Below are 17,236 nucleotides of genomic sequence, written 5' to 3'. Positions count from 1 at the left end.
TATGTCTGATATGTATTGGGGTGCACAATCGTGGATTGATTTCAATAGAATAATCTTACAATGAATTCTAAAACTCACAGGCAGCCAGTGCAGAGACTGTAAAACCGGTGTAATGTGTGCTGGAGCATTCTGTATGTTTTGCAGTTGACCAATGGATTTCTTGGGTAGACCAGACAGGAGAGCATTACAGTAGTCAAGCCTGCTTGTAATAAAAGTATGGATGAGTCTCTCTGTATCAGCCTGAGAGAGAAACGGACACACCTTGGAAATGTTCCTCAGGTGGTACAAAGCTCTTTTGGTCACATTCCTAATGTGTGATTCGAAATTGAGTTCCGAATTTAAAATAACACCTAGGTTTTTTACGTTTTTTATCTTTATTGCCCGTGAATTAAAATCTGAGGATAGATTCTCTCTCTGTACTTTGACTCCAATAATAAGTACCTCGGTCTTGTTTTGATTTAGCTGGAGGAAGTTGTGAGCCATCCAAGTATTTAAATCACTAATACAGTTTTATAATCTGTGGAGCTGAAATCCTCTGGGGACACAGAAATGTAAAGTTGTGTATCGTCTGCGTAGCAGTGAAAATCAATACTGTGCTTTCTGATAACGCTGCCAAGGGGTATATATAAACTGAACAATACCTGGCCCAGAATCGAACCTTGTGGAACTCCACATGTGATACGTATTTTCTCTGAGTTATACTCACAATGGGTGACAAAAACTCTCAACCGGTTAAATAGGTCCTAAACCAACTTAGAACTGGACCAGAGAGGCCAATCCACCTCTCCAGTCTGTCCAGAAGGACATCATGGTCAACAGTGTCAAACGCAGCACTTAAATCCAAGAGTAGGACAGAGAGCTGTTTGGCATCTGTGTTGGCTCTAAGATCATTTAGCACTTTAACAAAGGCTGTCTCTGTGCTGTGGTGGGCACAAAAAAGAGATTGGAATTTTTCTCAAAGTACAGTTGGTACCTAAAAAATAATTTAGCTGTTTGAAAACCAATTTCTTCCGAATTTTGCTTAAGAATGGAAGGTTGGAGATTGGCCGAAAATTGCTAAGAGCTGAAGAATCTAGATTACTTTTCTTCAGAAGGGGTTTCACCATAGCAGTTTTTAGTGCAGTGGGGAAAGTGCCTGTGAACAGGGAGTGATTAACCATAGTTTGCACTTCTTCAGATATGCAATTAAAAGCTGTTTTGAAGAAGGTTGTGGGGATCGGATCGAGATGGCAGGTAGAAGGCTGAAGTTGTGGTATCACTTTCCTGAGCATGTCTGTGTCAATCAGAGAAAACAACTGCATAGTGCCTTTACGTGGTAAGCTAAGACACATATCACCAAACTTCTCACCAGGTCTTGCTTGACTGATACCCATTGTTTGCTATCTTATCTATGAAATATGCCGCAAACTCATCAAATTGAAATGTATCTACCTCAAATACCTCGCACCTCTGCATATTGATCTGGTACTGGTACTCCCTGTACCAAATCTGCATCATTGGGAAGGGCTCGTAAGCAAGCATTTCACGGTAAAGTCTACACCAGTTGTATTCGGCGTATGTGACAAATACAATTTGATTTGATTTGATGTATCAGTTTATCCTGTCATGTTGTAATTTGATTGCAAAAACAAGGTGGTAGTGCACTCACAATTACCTAAACTAACTCCAACATAGATGGTGTAATTATGAATATACCTAATATACTGTATGAATATTATATAAATCAAAAAGTTGGATTTCCCTTTGAGGTGGATACTATCACAATCAAATCTAATACATATCTAATTTATGTGTATCTTTATGTTGTTACCACTATAGGAGGTCAAAGGGAGCAGTCACACAGCGTTACTAGTGGTTCCCATCAGAGGAGTGCTGGAGGTCAGGGTCATTCTAGACAAATGGACAGTCAGCACCATGGTGGATAGACTGGTCAAAGAGAGAGTGAGAGAGAGAGGAGAAACAGTCGAGTAACCGCTCTTCGCTCCTCTCCCCCTCTTACTCCAACTATCCCTATATTTCTCTCTCTATATACAGGTACCTGTCAAAATAAAGGAAGATCTTGAGTAAATGAGGGATACAAAGTATATTGAAAGCAGCTGCTTCCACACAGGTGTGGTTCCAGAGTTATTTAAGCAATTAACATCCCATCATGCTTAAGGTCATGTGTCAAAATGCCCAGTTTACCATTATTTTGAGGGGTCTCAAAGGGTGTGTGTGTGTGTGTGTGTGTGTGTGTGTGTGTGTGTGTGTGTGTGTGTGTGTGTGTGTGTGTGTGTGTGTGTGTGTGTGTGTGTGTGTGTGTGTCAGTAATCAGATCTCAACCCAAATTAACACTTATGGGAGATTCTGGTTGCCTGACTACCCAAACTCCTTGCTCTGGCCAGACGCTGCGCCACGCCCACGGACGTTCATTTCTTCTCCACAATGAGTCTGGATCTGAGTACCTCCCCGATCATAGACTGTCTGATTGGTCCCAGAAACCGATGGGTTGGGCCAGAGCCAGAACACACATGGATAAAGTGGTATCAATCAGATCACGGTGAGGTACAGCTACCCGCTGCCTCTCAAGTCAATGCACGGGGCGCACTTTTTCACAAAATTGGATCTCAGGAGCGCTTACAACCTGGTGCGTATCCGGGAGGGGGACGAGTGGAAGACGGCATTTAGTACCACCTCAGGGCACTATGAGTACCTCATCATGCCGTACGGGTTGATGAATGCTCCATCAGTCTTCCAGGCCTTTGTTGACGAGATTTTGACGGGATTTTGACGGGACCTGCACGGGCAGGGTGTAGTGGTGTATATCGATGACATTCTGATATACTCCGCTACACGCACCGAGCATGTGTCCCTGGTGCGCAGGGTGCTTGGTCGACTGTTGAAGCATGACCTGTACAGTGAGGGAAAAAAGTATTTGATACCCTGCTGATTTTGTACATTTGCCCACTGACAAAGAAATTATCAGTATATAATTTTAATGGTAGTTTTATTTGAACAGTGAGAGACAGAATAACAACAAAAAAATCCAGAAAAACGCATGTCAAAAATGTTATAAATTGATTTGCATTTTAATGAGGGAAATAAGGATTTGACCCCTCTGCAAAACATGACTTAGTACTTGGTGGCAAAACCCTTGTTGGCAATCACAGAGGTCAGACGTTTCTTGTAGTTGGCCACCAGGTTTGCACACATCTCAGGAGGGATTTTGTCCCACTCCTCTTTGCAGATCTTCTCCAAGTCATTAAGGTTTCGAGGCTGACGTTTGCCAACTCGAACCTTCAGCTCCCTCCACAGATTTTCTATGGGATTAAGGTCTGGAGACTGGCTAGGCCACTCCAGGACCTTAATGTGCTTCTTCTTGAGCCACTCCTTTGTTGCCTTGGCCGTGTGTTTTGGGTCATTGTCATGCTGGAATACCCATCCACGGCCCATTTTCGATGCCCTGGCTGAGGGAAGGAGGATCTCACCCAAGATTTGACGGTACATGGCCCCATCCATCGTCCCTTTGATGCAGTGAAGTTGTCCTGTCCCCTTAGCAGAAAAACACCCCCAAAGCATAATGTTTCCACCTCCATGTTTGACGGTGGGGATGGCGTTCTTGGGGTCATAGGCAGCATTCATCCTCCTCAAAACACGGCGAGTTGAGTTGATGCCAAAGAGCTCCATTTTGGTCTCATCTGACCACAACACTTTCACCCAGTTGTCCTCTGAATCATTCAGATGTTCATTGGCAAACTTCAGACGGGTATGTATATGTGCTTTCTTGAGCAGGGGGACCTTGTGGGCGCTGCAGGATTTCAGTCCTTCATGGCGTAGTGTGTTACCAATTGTTTTCTTGGTGACTATGGTCCCAGCTGCCTTGAGATCATTGACAAGATCCTCCCGTGTAGTTCTGGGCTGATTCCTCACCATTCTCATGATCATTGCAACTCCACAAGGTGAGATCTTGCATGGAGCCCCAGGCCGAGGGAGATTGACAGTTCTTTTGTGTTTCTTCCATTTGCGTATAATCACCTTGTGTAGGTCTACAATCTTGTCCCTGACATCCTTGGAGAGCTCTTTGGTCTTGGCCATGGTGGAGAATTTGGAATCTGATTGATTGCTTCTGTGGACAGGTGTCTTTTATACAGGTAACAAGCTGAGATTTGGAGCACTCCCTTTAAGAGTGTGCTCCTAAACTCAGCTCGTTACCTGTATAAAAGACACCTGGGAGCCAGACATCTTTCTGATTGAGAGGGGGTCAAATACGTATTTCCCTCATTAAAATGCAAATCAATTTATAACATTTTTGACATGCGTTTTTCTGGATTATTTTGTTGTTATTCTGTCTCTCACTGTTGAAATAAACCTACCATTAAAATTATAGACTGATCATTTCTTTGTCAGTGGGCAAACGTACAAAATCAGCAGGGGATCAAATACTTTTTTCCCTCACTGTACGTCAAGGCTGAGAAATGTCTGTTCTTCCAACAGTCCGTCTCCTTCCTAGGGTACCGCATTTCCAGCGGTTCCTAGGGTTTTCCAATTACTACCGGAGGTTTATCCGGGGCTTTGGTCAGGTAGCGGCTCCCATTACCTCACTGCTGAAGGGGGAACCGGTGCAACTGCAGTGGTCGGCTGAGGCAGACAGGGCTTTTGGTCATCTGAGGGCTCTGTTTACCTCGGCTCCCGTGCTGGCTCATCCGGATCCCTCTTTGGCGTTCATAGTGGAGATGGACGCATCCGAGGCTGGGATAGGAGCCATGCTCTCTCCGCGCTCGGGTACGCCACTGAAGCTCCGCCCCTGTGCCTTCTTCTCAAAGAAGCTCAGCCCGGCGGCGCAAAACTACGATGTGGGGGACCGGGAGCTGTTGGCTGTCATCAAGGCTCTAAAGGTGTGGAGACATTGGCTTGAGGGGGCGAGACTCCCTTTTCTCATCTGGACTGACCATGTCAATCTTGAGTACATCCAGGCGGCGAGGAGACTGAATCCTCGCCAGGTAAGGTGGGCCATGTTTTTTACCCGTTTTGTGTTCACCCTGTCCTACCGACCAAGGTCCCAGAATGCTAAGGCAGACACACTGTCCCGGATGTATGACACAGAGGAGCGATCCATTGATCACACTCCCATACTCCCGGCCTCTTGCCTGGTGGCACCGGTAGTGTGGGAGCTGGACGCGGACATCGAGCGGGCGTTACGTACAGAGCCCACTCCTCTCCAGTGTCCAGCTTGGTGTCTGTACGTTCCGTCTGCTGTCCGCGACCGGTTGATCTATTGGGCCCACACGTCACCCTCCTCTGGTCATCCTGGCATCGGTCGGACAGTGCGCTGTCTTAGTGGGAAGTACTGGTGGTCCACTTTGGCCAAGGACGTGAGGGTTTATGTTTCCTCCTGCTCAGTGTGCATCCAGTGCAAGGCTCCCAGGCACCTGCCCAGAGGGAAGTTACAACCCCTACCCGTTCCACAATGGCCGTGGTCGCACCTGTCGGTGGACTTCCTGACGGATCTTCCTCCCTCACAGGGCAACACTAGAATCCTGGTCGTTGTGGATCGGTTTTCTAAGTCCTGCTGTCTCCTCCCTTTGCCCGGTCTCCCTACGGCCCTACAGAGTGCGGAGGCCCTGTTCACTCACGTCTTCCGGCACTACGGGGTGCCTGACAACATAGTCTCTAATCGGGGTCCCCAGTTCACGTCCAGGGTATGGAGGGCGTTCATGGAACGTCTGGGGGTCTCGGTCAGCCTCACCTCAGGTTTTCACCCCGAGAGTAACGGGCAGGTGGAGAGAATAAACCAGGATGTGGGTAGGTTTCTGCGGTCATATTGCCAGGACTGGCCGGGGGTTTGGGCGGCATTCATCCCCTGGGCAGAGATGGCCCAAACCTCACTCCGCCACTCCTCCACTAACCTCTCCCCCTTCCAGTGCGTACTGGGGTATCAGCCGGTTCTGGCACCTTGGCATCAGAGCCAGATCGAGGCTCCTGCGGTGGACGAATGGTTTAAGCGCTCGGAAGAGACCTGGGACGCCGCTCATGTGCACCTGCAACGGGCCTTGAGGCTGCAGAAGGTGAGCGCTGACATCCACTGCAGTAAGGCCCCGGTGTTCACACCGGGGGACCGGGTCTGGCTCTTGACCCGAAACCTGCCCCTCCGCCTGCCCTGCCGAAAGCTGGGTCCGCGGTTTGTGGGGCCATTCAAAGTCCCGAGGAGACTGAACGAGGTATGCTACAGGTTACAGCTTCCCACAGATTACCGTATTAGTCCCTCGTTCCATGTGTCTCTCCTCAGGCCGGTGGTGGCTGGCCCACTCCAGGAGTCTGAGGTGTGGAAGGTTCCTCCGCCCCCTCTGGACATCAAGGGGGCCCCGGCGTATGCTGTTCAAGCCATCCTGGACTCGAGGCGTCGGGCGAGGGGCCTTCAGTACCTCGTGGAGTAGGAGGAGTACGGTCCGGAGGAGAGATGCTGGATGCCGGTGGAGGACGTCTTGGACCCTTCGTTGCTGCGGGAGTTCCACCGTCTCCATCCGGATCGCCCTGCGCCTCGTCCTCCGGGTCGTCCCCGAGGTCGGTGTTGGCGCGCTGCTGGAGCCGCGCGTCAAGGGGGGGTACTGTCACGACTTCCGCCGAAGTCTGTCCCTCTCCTTGTTCAGGCGGCGTTCAGCGGTCGACGTCACCGGCCTTCTAGCCATCGCCGATCCACTTTTCATTTTCCATTTGTTTTGTCCTTGTCTTACACACCTGGTTTCATTCCCCCAATTACTTGTTCATTATTTAACCCTCTGTTCCCCCATGTTTGTTTGTGAGTGATTGTTTTTTTGTAATACGGTCCGTTATTGTGGGCTCGCATATTTGCGTTGTATTTGTGAATATTTTAGTAAATTACGTTTATTACTCACATCTGCTGTCCTGCGCCTGACTCCTCTACACCAGCTACACACAGGCAATATTAGAAGAATTAAGTTTAAGTCGTCAGGCAAAGATTCTGGAGCGGCGCCTGGGACAGCATTTTCCACCGCCATTAACAAAACACCAAATTAAAAATGTATTGTGGTAGAATGGTGTCACAGACACTTGTAGAATCTATGCCAAGGCCCATTGAAGAGTTTCTTGTGTCTAGTGGTGGTCCAACGCCCTATTAAGACACTTTATGTTGGCATTTACCTGTATATCGCTTTCTCTTTCTCTTCCTCTCTTTCTGTCTCTCTCTCTCTTCAACAATAGTATTCAGAGGTCCATGTGCTGAATCAATGAGGCTAGTTGACCTGAAACAACATGCTAGCTACAGTGCATACACATCATAATATAGAGCAGAATCACAGTGATAAATCAGCACACTATCATACCATCATGTTCTTTGTCAAGTAAATATTCTAAATAATCCTCCCACAACAGCAGCTCATCCTGCAGCGTGGCGGAGTGAATTTCATTTCACCTCCTACCTGATTATAGTTTCTGTATAAAAGCCTCTTTTGACAGAGTCTGCTTCACACCTCCGAGCCACATAACCCATCAAGTGAGAACAGTTGGAGAGCTCATTTACTGGCAGATGTGAAATGGCCATGTGGGTTTTTATAATCACTCATATCTCCATCTCCCACTTCATATATGTGTATATATATATATGTGTGTGTGTGTGTGTGTGTGTGTGTGTGTGTGTGTGTGTGTGTGTGTGTGTGTGTGTGTGTGTGTGTGTGTGTGTGTGTGTGTGTGTGTGTGTGTATGTGTGTGTGTGTGTGTGTGTGTGTGTGTGTGTGTGTGTGTGTGTGTGCGTGTGTGTGCGCGCGTCCAAACAATTCTCCCCTCCTAACGATGGCGCTAAACTGTAAACAGATCATCTGAACACATTAGCCAGGCGTTCAATAGAGACTGGTTCTGCCAATCACCTCCATTTCATACCTAACCACTAACTCTCCCCCGCTCCGCTCAATGATCCGCTTAGCCACGCATCTAAGTAGCTCGCATTCTTCGCCGCAAATCTTCTTATTTACAAATTATTTGAGGGGAGAGGAAGGAGGGCGGTGGAGGGATCTATTGTTCTGTGTCTGGAGTGTCAGGCTTTTCTGTGTTATTGACAGGCTCTTTTTCCTGAAAGCATTTAGAAAGTTGTTGTGTGAAGGACTGGGAGTATTTCTCATTTTACTCCGCTGTACATAATCATTAGATACTAAACTGCTGACTGCCCCTCCATACATACAACACTATGACCAACACACCTGACCTTACCATACCATCGCTCAGTTTATCAGAGCTTCCAGAGGTTATACCCTATTGATGAACACACTGTAGAGGCTGACTGGAACAGACGAGAGATACATATCCTCCTATTCTAAATCAATCGAGCCTCCAGGAGGACTGTGCAAAGCGCATCTGTTTAGATAACGGTATACAGGCAACATATAGACAGACGCTCAACAGTTCAGGCAACATATAGACAGTAATTCTAGATATGGATACTGACATGATGTCTTTTGGGAGATTAAAAAAACAATCAGATTGTCATTCTTGATTAACACAATGTCCACAGCCGAAAGCTGAAGGGGTGGGCCCTGCCTGTGCCTGCCTGCCTGCCTGCCTGCCTGCCTGCCTGCCTGCTTGCCAGCCGCCGACGCCTCTACCTCCACCGGGCTCCAGTCTTTATCCCATGAGCAGTGATGGAATGTGATGACCTGACGGAACACACAGGACAGTTCCACCCACCAGCTGTGTTCAACAGAAGAACAGCTACTGTATTGTACTCTACTGTACCAGTCATTGAAATATAATCCATGGATTCTATTTCTATGGTACCAAAGTTGTACACTGGATCCCCTACCACACACACGCACTGATTTACAACTCTTCCTTGCACTAGAGAGTGAGAAGCACTGACAAGGTGATTGCTGACTACACTGATCAAAAGGCAAGATGGCGCCGACAGACAGGGCAGTTCTGTATCTAGCTCCTAAGTACAAGCATTTCGCTACACACACAATAACATCTGCTAAACAAGTGTATGTGACAAATAAAATGTGATTTGATTTAAAGCACAGCAATGGCCCACATCCCTTAATTAACTAATTCTGTTGAAACATATTGAAGGATTTCCTTATCTAATGTAAAACAAGTCTTAGTGATTTGTGCAGCCAAAACTAAAGTAGTAATATTTTAAATGTACAATATAAGATTGACTGTGTCAATAATGCTTTGCCTATCAATTAATAATACAGTATTATTTTATTATTTTTTTAGTTAAAATAAAATAAATAAAAGCATTATGACTAATACTAGTATTGGATATCGTTTTGCAATAACACACAATAACACACAAACATATATATATATATATATATTTCTTTCCTTCTTATATATATATATATATATATATATATACTGTTCAAAAGTTTGGGGTCACTTAGAAATGTCATGGTTTTTGAAAGTAAAGCACATTTTTTGTCCATTAAAATAACATAAAATTGATCAGAAACACAGTGTAGACATTGTTAATGTTGTAAATGACTATTGTAGCTGGAAAGGGCAGATTTTTTTAATGGAATATCTACATAGGCGTACAGAGGCCCATTATCAGCAACAATCACTCTGTGTTCCAATGGCACGTTGTATTAGCTAATCCAAGTTTATCATTTTAAAAAGCTAATTGATCATTAGAAAACCCTTTTACGATTATGTTAGCACATCTGAAAACTGTCGTGCTGATTAAAGAAGCAATACAACTGGCCTTCTTTAGACTAGTTGAGTATCTGGAGCATTAGCATTTGTGGGTTTGATTACAGGCTCAAAATGACCCTTTGCCTTGATGACAGCTTTGCAAACTCTTGGTAGTCTCTCAACCAGCTTCATGAGGTAGTCACCTGGAATGCATTTCAATGAACAGATGTGCCTTGTTAAAAGTTAATTTGTGGAATTTCTTTCCTTCTTAATGTGTTTGAGCCAAATAGTTGTGTTGTGACAAGGCAGGGGTGGTAATCAGAAGATAGCCCTATTTGGTAAAAGACCAAGTCCATATTATGGCAAGAACAGCTCAAATAAGAAAAGACAAATGACAGTCAGGGGTGGTAATCAGAAGATAGCCCTACATTAAGACATAAAGGTCAGTCAATGCGGAAAATTTCAAGAACTTTGAAAGTTTTTTCAAGTGCAGTCGCAAAAACCATCAAGCAATATGATGAAACTGGCTCTCATGAGGACTGCCACAGGAAAGGAAGACCCAGAGTTACCTCTGCTGCAGAAGATAAGTTCAATAGAGTTAACTGCACCTCAGATTGCAGCCCAAATAAATGCTTCACATAGTTCAAGTAACAGACACATCTCAACATGAACTGTTCAGAGGAGATTGCGTGAATTAGGCATTCATGGTTAAATTGCTGCAAAGAAACCACTACTAAAGGGCACCAATAATAATAAGAAACTTGCTTGGGCCAAGAAACACGAGCAATGGACATTAGACTGGTGGAAATCTGTCCTTTGGTCTGATGAGTCCAAATGTGAGGTTTTTGGTTTCAACTGCTGTGTCTTTGTGAGACACAAAGTAGGTGAATGGATGCTCTCCGCATGTGTGGTTCCCACCGTGAAGCATGGAGGAGGAGGTGTGATAGTGTGGGGGTGCTTTGCTGGTGACATTGTCTGTGATTTATTTAGAATTCAAGGAACACTTAATCAGCATGTCTACCACAGCATTCTGCAGCGATACGCCATCTCATCTGGTTTGCACTTAATGGGACTATCATTTGTTTTTCAACAGGACAATGACCCACAACACACCTCCAGGCTGTGTAATGGCTATTTGACCGAGAAGGAGAGTGATGGAGTGCTGTTTCAGATGACCTGGCCTCCACAATCACCCGACCTCAACACAATGGAGATGGTTTGGGATGAGTTGGACCGCAGAGTAAAGGAAAAGCAGCCAACAAGTGCTCAGCATATAAGGTATCTCCTTCAAGACTGTTGGAAAAGCATTCCTCATGAAGCTGGTTGAGAGAATGACAAGAGTGTGCAAAGCTGTCATCAAAGCAAAGGGTGGCTACTTTGAAGAATCTAAAATATTAAATATAGTTTGATTTGTTTAACACTTTTTTGGTTACTACATGATTCCATTTGTGTTATTTCATAGGGTTGATGTCTTCACTATTATTCTACAATGTAGAAAATAGTATAAAAATAAAAAAACCTTGAATGAGTAGATGTGTCGAAAATTTTAACTGGTACTGTATATATTACAGTATAATAGAAGCACATAATTAGTATTATTAACATAACCATTGAATGTTACTATTCTTCCAAATGGTCTTACATGTCTTTCCATTCCATTTACTCCATTCCAGCCATTATTATGAGCCGTCCACCCTTCGGCAGCCTCCGCTGATGTTAGTTGTATACTGCGTTGTGTCCTCAAAAAGGATACCTCTGTCCTGTAAACCTAACGACGTGTACACCGTCTTTAAACAGAGCAGGGAGACCGTTTCACAACTGCAGCCAAAAGAAAGCCGATCCTTTATTAACAAGCCTTCCAGTAATCGTGTGTTTCTGTTCTAGTAGAATAAAGCAGTGTTCATACACCGACGTGAGGAGGTGCTTCCGCTGTCAGTGGTGCTGAAACTTTCCCTCTGGGCCTGCAACGTATAGCCTCCGTGGCCGTCCTAGCGAGGCGTATAAGGGGTAGTTTGAAGATTATAACTTTGTGAACACAAGTGTAAGTGTATAGAAAGCGTATCTTCAGACAGAAAGATTATCCGGGGGCACACACAGAGATGGATTACCAGGGGGGAAGAGGGGAGATTGTGGTTGAAGAACAGACAATATGGAGGACTTAATGCTTCCCGACAACTCTCCCCGTTCTACTGTTAGTGAGACAGCGCTGTCAGATTGACGCGTGGTAGCAGCAGAGGCCCAGCTTGTTGCCATAGTGGCAGCTTGTGCGGATGCTGTGTGCATTTCAATCAGGTTCTCCGGTGCGCGCGAACATGTGTGTGCGCGCGCATGTGTGTGTGTGTGTGTGTGTGTGTGTGTGTGTGTGTGTGTGTGTGTGTGTGTGTGTGTGTCTGAAAAACTGACAGGCTACAGTTACAGTGGACGGGTGAATACAGCGTGATGTGAAATGCCTTAGCGGGATAAAGCAAATGACAGATATCACATGAACGACTGTGAAGCAGTGAGCGGATACAGATAATTGTATATGGTGGCTTGCGAAAGTATTCACCTCCTTAGCATTTTTCCTGTTTTTTTGCCTTACAACCTGGAATTCAAATGGATTTTGGGGGGGTTAGTATCATTTGATTTACACAACATGCCTACCACCTTGAAGATGCAAAATATTTTGGGGGGTGAAACACACAAGAAATAAGACAAAAAAAGGGAAAACTTGAGCTGACATAACTATTCACCCCCTCAAAGTCAATACTTTGTAGAGCCACCTTTTGCAGCAATTACAGCTGCAAGTCTCTTAGGGTATGTCTCTATAAGCTTGGCACATCTAGCCACTGGGATTTTTGCCCATTCTTCAAGGCAAAACTGCTCCAGCTCCTTCAAGTTGGATGGGTTACACTGGTGTACAGCAATCTTTAAGTCATACCACAGATTCTCAATTGGATTGAGGTCTGGGCTTTGACTAGGCATTCCAAGACATTTAAATGTTTCCCCTTAAACCACTCGAGTGTTGCTTTAGCAGAATGCTTAGGGTCATTGTCCTGCTGGAAGGTGAACCTCCGTCCCAGTCTCAAATCTCTTGAAGACTGAAACAGGTTTCCCTCAAGAATTTCCCTGTATTTAGCGCCATCCATCATTCCTTCAATTCTGACCAGTTTCCCAGGCCCTGACGATGAAAAACATACCCACAGCATGATGCTGCCACCACAATGCTTCACTGTGGGGAGGTTGTTCTCGGGGGGATTAGAGGTGTTGGGTTTGCGCCAGACATAGCGTTTTACTTGATGGCCAAAAAGCTCAATTTTAGTCTCATCTAACCAGAGTACCATCTTCCATATGTTTGGGGAGTCTCCCACATGCCTTTTGGCGAACACCAAATGTGTTTGCTTATTTTTGTCTTTAAGCAATGGATTTTTCTGGCCACTCTTCTGTAAAGCCCAGCTCTGTGGAGTGTATGGCTTAAAGTGGTCCTATGGACAGATACTCCAATCTCCGCTGTGGAGCTTTCCAGCTCCTTCAGGGTTATATTTGGTCTCTTTGTTGCCTCTCTGATTATTGCCCTCCTTGCCTGGTCCGTGAGTTTTGGCAGGTTTGTTGTGGTGCCATATTCTTTACATTTTTTAAATAATGGATTTAATGGGTGCTCCATGGGATGTTCAAAGTTTCTGATATTTTTTTATAACCCAACCCTGATCTGTACTTCTCCACAACTTTGTCCCTGTTCTGTGTGGAGAGCTCCTTGGTCTTCATGGTGCTGCTTGATTGGTGGTGTCCATTGCTTAGTGGTGTTGCAGACTCTGGGGCCTTTCAGAACAGGTGTGTATATATATACTGAGATCATGTGACAGATCATGTGACACTTAGATTGCACACAGGTGGACTTTATTTAACTAATTATGTGACTTCTGAAGGTAATTGGTTGCACCAGATCTTATTTGGGGGCTTCATAGCAAAGGGGGTGAATACATATGCACTCACCACTTTTCCGTTTTTTATTTTTTTTACATTTTACAAATAAGTTATTTTTTCACTTCACCAATTTGGACAATTTTGTGAATGTCAATTACATGAAATCCAAATAAAAATCTATTTAAATTACAGGTTGTAATGCAACAAAATAGGAACATTTCCAAGGGGGGTGAATACTTTTGCAAGACACTGTATGTACAGTTACAGTGCCCCCTAAAAACTACTGATCACATTTCCTACCCTTTTACACGTGCGTTCTTAAGAACAGTGAAGGCCTTGCCGGTGAGGGCTGCGCAAGTGCAGAAGGTAGCCTATATACAGGTGCAATACGAAACACTGATAGCCTACCCTATGTTTTTTCTATAGGCCTATACAGAGTCTTGCCTTGGAGTCGACATTGGAAGAGATGTGCTCAGTTAGAACAATGCATTCCTTTAAATGGTTGCTAATAGTAACGTGTCAGGACTCACAGTGAACAATGAAAGGCAAGATCAAACACAAGCATGCATCCTTTGCTTCACGCTGCTGGCTGTCACCATCATTGCTCGCTGTGTTCAGTGGTTGCGTAGGCATTGACAGCACTGCACTCATATTCAACTACATGGCTTGGTTGTTTAGAGTTCTTTCTGTTCATAATCGGCCAAATCATACTTCGAGAAACGGACGTGTAAATATAAGTTTCAATGGATGGGGGATTTGGCGCTAAACCTGAGTTTCGCGCGCATTTCTTCAATCAGGATTCATCCTTTTTTTGATTGTGTCTTTAACAAGAATGGGACTTGTGTTGATGTCGGCCATGAATAGGCCTATATGATCCAAATATCTATGTAACTAACATTAATGTGAGGTAATGATCAACATAGGCGCCACATTGTTGCCAACTGTTGCAAGCTTTCTGACTGCATGCTCTCTGCCTCTCTCATTCTCATTCTCTCTCGCTCTCTCACACACACACACTAGGTTTATTATGCAAACTTAGAAATATCAGCACCATGGCAACAAGTTCCACCAATAATTTATTCTCCAACATAAATTATTCACCAACAACCCGGCACTTTGGCATGAAGACATAATCGGACACTGCTATTTGGAAATGTTGCTTTTCCTCCATCGCAAATTTGAAACAAGGTCCACAAATGATGATCAAATCCAGCTATGCGAGGATAATTGTAGGCTACATATGTTTCTATATGGACTGCAGTTGTACTAGTCTGCTGGCGGGTCATTCTGCATGGAAATTATGTCATGCATAAAGGTTTCAGAACAAAATAGATAAGGTAATGTCCCTAGACAGCTGTGATAAACAACACGGTGCATAGGGGTAGCAGTCATTGCGGGGATGTGGCTCCGGGGCGCACGAGCTCACTCTAAAAAGTCTAGGACAAGAGGACCCGTGGGGTCACGGCAACACGTCTACTAGGAAGTACACAAGACAACTATGGGGCCCTGCCATGAAATGGCAACAGTTACAGAGTTTGGGAATAGCTAGGCTACTACATCAAGACAGTAAGAATGTGTAACAGAGAAAGAAAAGAACAATCTTACCAAATCTTAAAACGTGTGGCATCCCGCGAGAATATCCCACACATAGTAATAGCAGCAGTAGAAGCCTGACGGTGCACCTGAATCTCGCTTTACTTATGAGCGGGGAGGTAATCTTCATGGTGTCTGTGTGATGCCACAGTATTTATTCCCTGGATCGGTAGATTCCCCCGAACTGTTTCTTTTGACGTTAAGCAGGGTGACGGCCCACGCGCAAGATCACGGCATGGTCAGTCAGGGAGAAGGTATCATTCGTTTCCCCAGATCCATTAGCAAGCGCTGCGTGTCCAGCTCACTGCGCCAAGTAACAACCTTCCCACTCAGCTAACGGTGGGGCATCCATGTTAGTCTGGGCAAATCCGGGAGAAATCCATTCACGGGCGGTCTGAAAGAGAGATGGACATGAAAAGAGGAAGAAGGGGGGTTTGAGTTGCCCAGTCAGAATCCCGTCTCAAGAGACGAACGCTGGCGCGCTGGCAGAATTGCAGCAGGCTAGCGAGCCTAAACCTTCCAGGCAGTCTCAGCTGTCTGAAGCTAGCATTCTGCTGCACTGCCGCACAGCATCTGACGTCGAGCCAAGATTAGTGTGAGCGCGAGAGAGGAAAGACTAGGTATATTTCGCAGGTGCTGCCGACCACACATCGCTTCCGATCCATATCTGACATCGAAATGGCCATCTTTCCCCGGGTGTCTCATGCTGGCACCCGGTACTCTCTCTATGTTATTCACGGTTTTGCTCGGTTCATTCAATGGCCGTGGCTGCTGCCAGTGGACTGGTGCCATACCGAGCGGTTGTAAAATCAATCTTTGATGTTAAAAAGATTACCTCTCTAGATCGGAATTGCTCAGCCTTGGAGTCGTGTGAGAGGTTTGTGAACCAAAACTGTCACAAGTCCAATTTTGATGAATAGCCTATTGCTGAGCTAATCATTTTTTTCACAGAGCTATGCTGTCACTGAGAAAGACTTTCTTTTCGATTTTCTAGTTTTGCTAGTTTTGGCATTATACACTCTTAGAAAAAAAGGTTCTGGATAGAACCAAAAAGGGTTCTATGCTTGCATCATTTATGGCACCCCTAAAGGTTCTATATAGAAGCGAAATTAGTTCCATATAGAACCCTATATGGAACCAATTGTGGTTCAGTGAAGAAGAACCCCTGGGGTTCTGATAATAGAACCCTATAAAAGGGTTCTAAATATAATCTTTAGGGGTGCCATATATGAAGAAAGAAATATAACACTTTTTGGTTCTATCCAGAACCTTTTTCCTTTTTTCTAGGAGTGTACTGTTAGACAATTGTCAATAACATGGGCTGAGGATTATAGCATTGTAGAACTTTCATTTAAAAAATGATATTCGAAGTTGTGAAATAAGTTTATTCTCAGCTCATGTAATGCAAACGTTATGCAGCCAATATCAAAGTAGGCTTGTTGTTCAATTATTTGTGAAGTTATACAATTAGAATGCCATGATTTCTGTCATTCAATTAACTTCAAATTTCAAGAATCTGTGTTCTGTTTCATAGGCCTAAGTCTAGGAATATGATTACAGATGACAATTCTAAATGATATTGTCTTGAGTCGTTAAGATATAGATAAGACCTAAAACCATTTTAACATTGTATTTGTCATACAATGTAAACCCCAGGACCATAAAGGGTACGACATCACGTTGGAAACGGACAGGACTAGCCTATTCTACACACAGTCCAAAAGTACGGGCTACAGTTATTAAATATACATTACACTTGGATGTCATGTTTATCTTTAAAAGCATAATACTGTTACATTCATGTATATGTATTAATTATATAGATATGAATCATTAGCATATTATTTGTGTCATTAGGTCTACACAGTAGATGCAATATATTTGTGTTCCTTTTCACTAAACCCACGCCAGGTGTAGTTGTATTCACCTTCACTGGCCGTATCTGTAGGATTGGCAAGCGTGGATTTCAGCACCATGGACAGCGTCGCGGTGACCTTCGAACACTACTCGAATTAGACCTAACTATACATATAGCCCAACCAGTGTTTGGTTGAGGATACAATGTATGTTTCTTTGTCTTTCTTTTTTCACTTTGAAAATTCAGAGTTGGATATAGCCT

At 44.5% G+C, this 17,236-nt stretch overlaps 1 protein-coding gene across 1 annotated transcript in view; it reads right to left on the bottom strand.

The window, feature by feature from the left end:
* LOC115165690 (glutamate receptor ionotropic, kainate 2) overlaps window positions 1-17,236 on the bottom strand; it is a 266,263-nt gene that overhangs the window by 247,145 nt on the left and 1,882 nt on the right. The window contains exon 2 of the mRNA XM_029718979.1: window positions 15,130-15,511. Within this exon, the coding sequence (XP_029574839.1) occupies window positions 15,130-15,247 (118 nt within the window). The 5' untranslated portion in view covers window positions 15,248-15,511. The remainder of the gene's footprint in view (window positions 1-15,129; window positions 15,512-17,236) is intronic.

The sequence above is a fragment of the Salmo trutta genome, chromosome 3 (assembly GCF_901001165.1).
Source record: "Salmo trutta chromosome 3, fSalTru1.1, whole genome shotgun sequence".
NCBI classification, from domain to species: Eukaryota; Metazoa; Chordata; class Actinopteri; order Salmoniformes; family Salmonidae; genus Salmo; species Salmo trutta.
The sequence above is the reverse complement of the archived record's forward strand: the minus strand, read 5'-3'. Positions and strand labels throughout refer to the sequence as shown.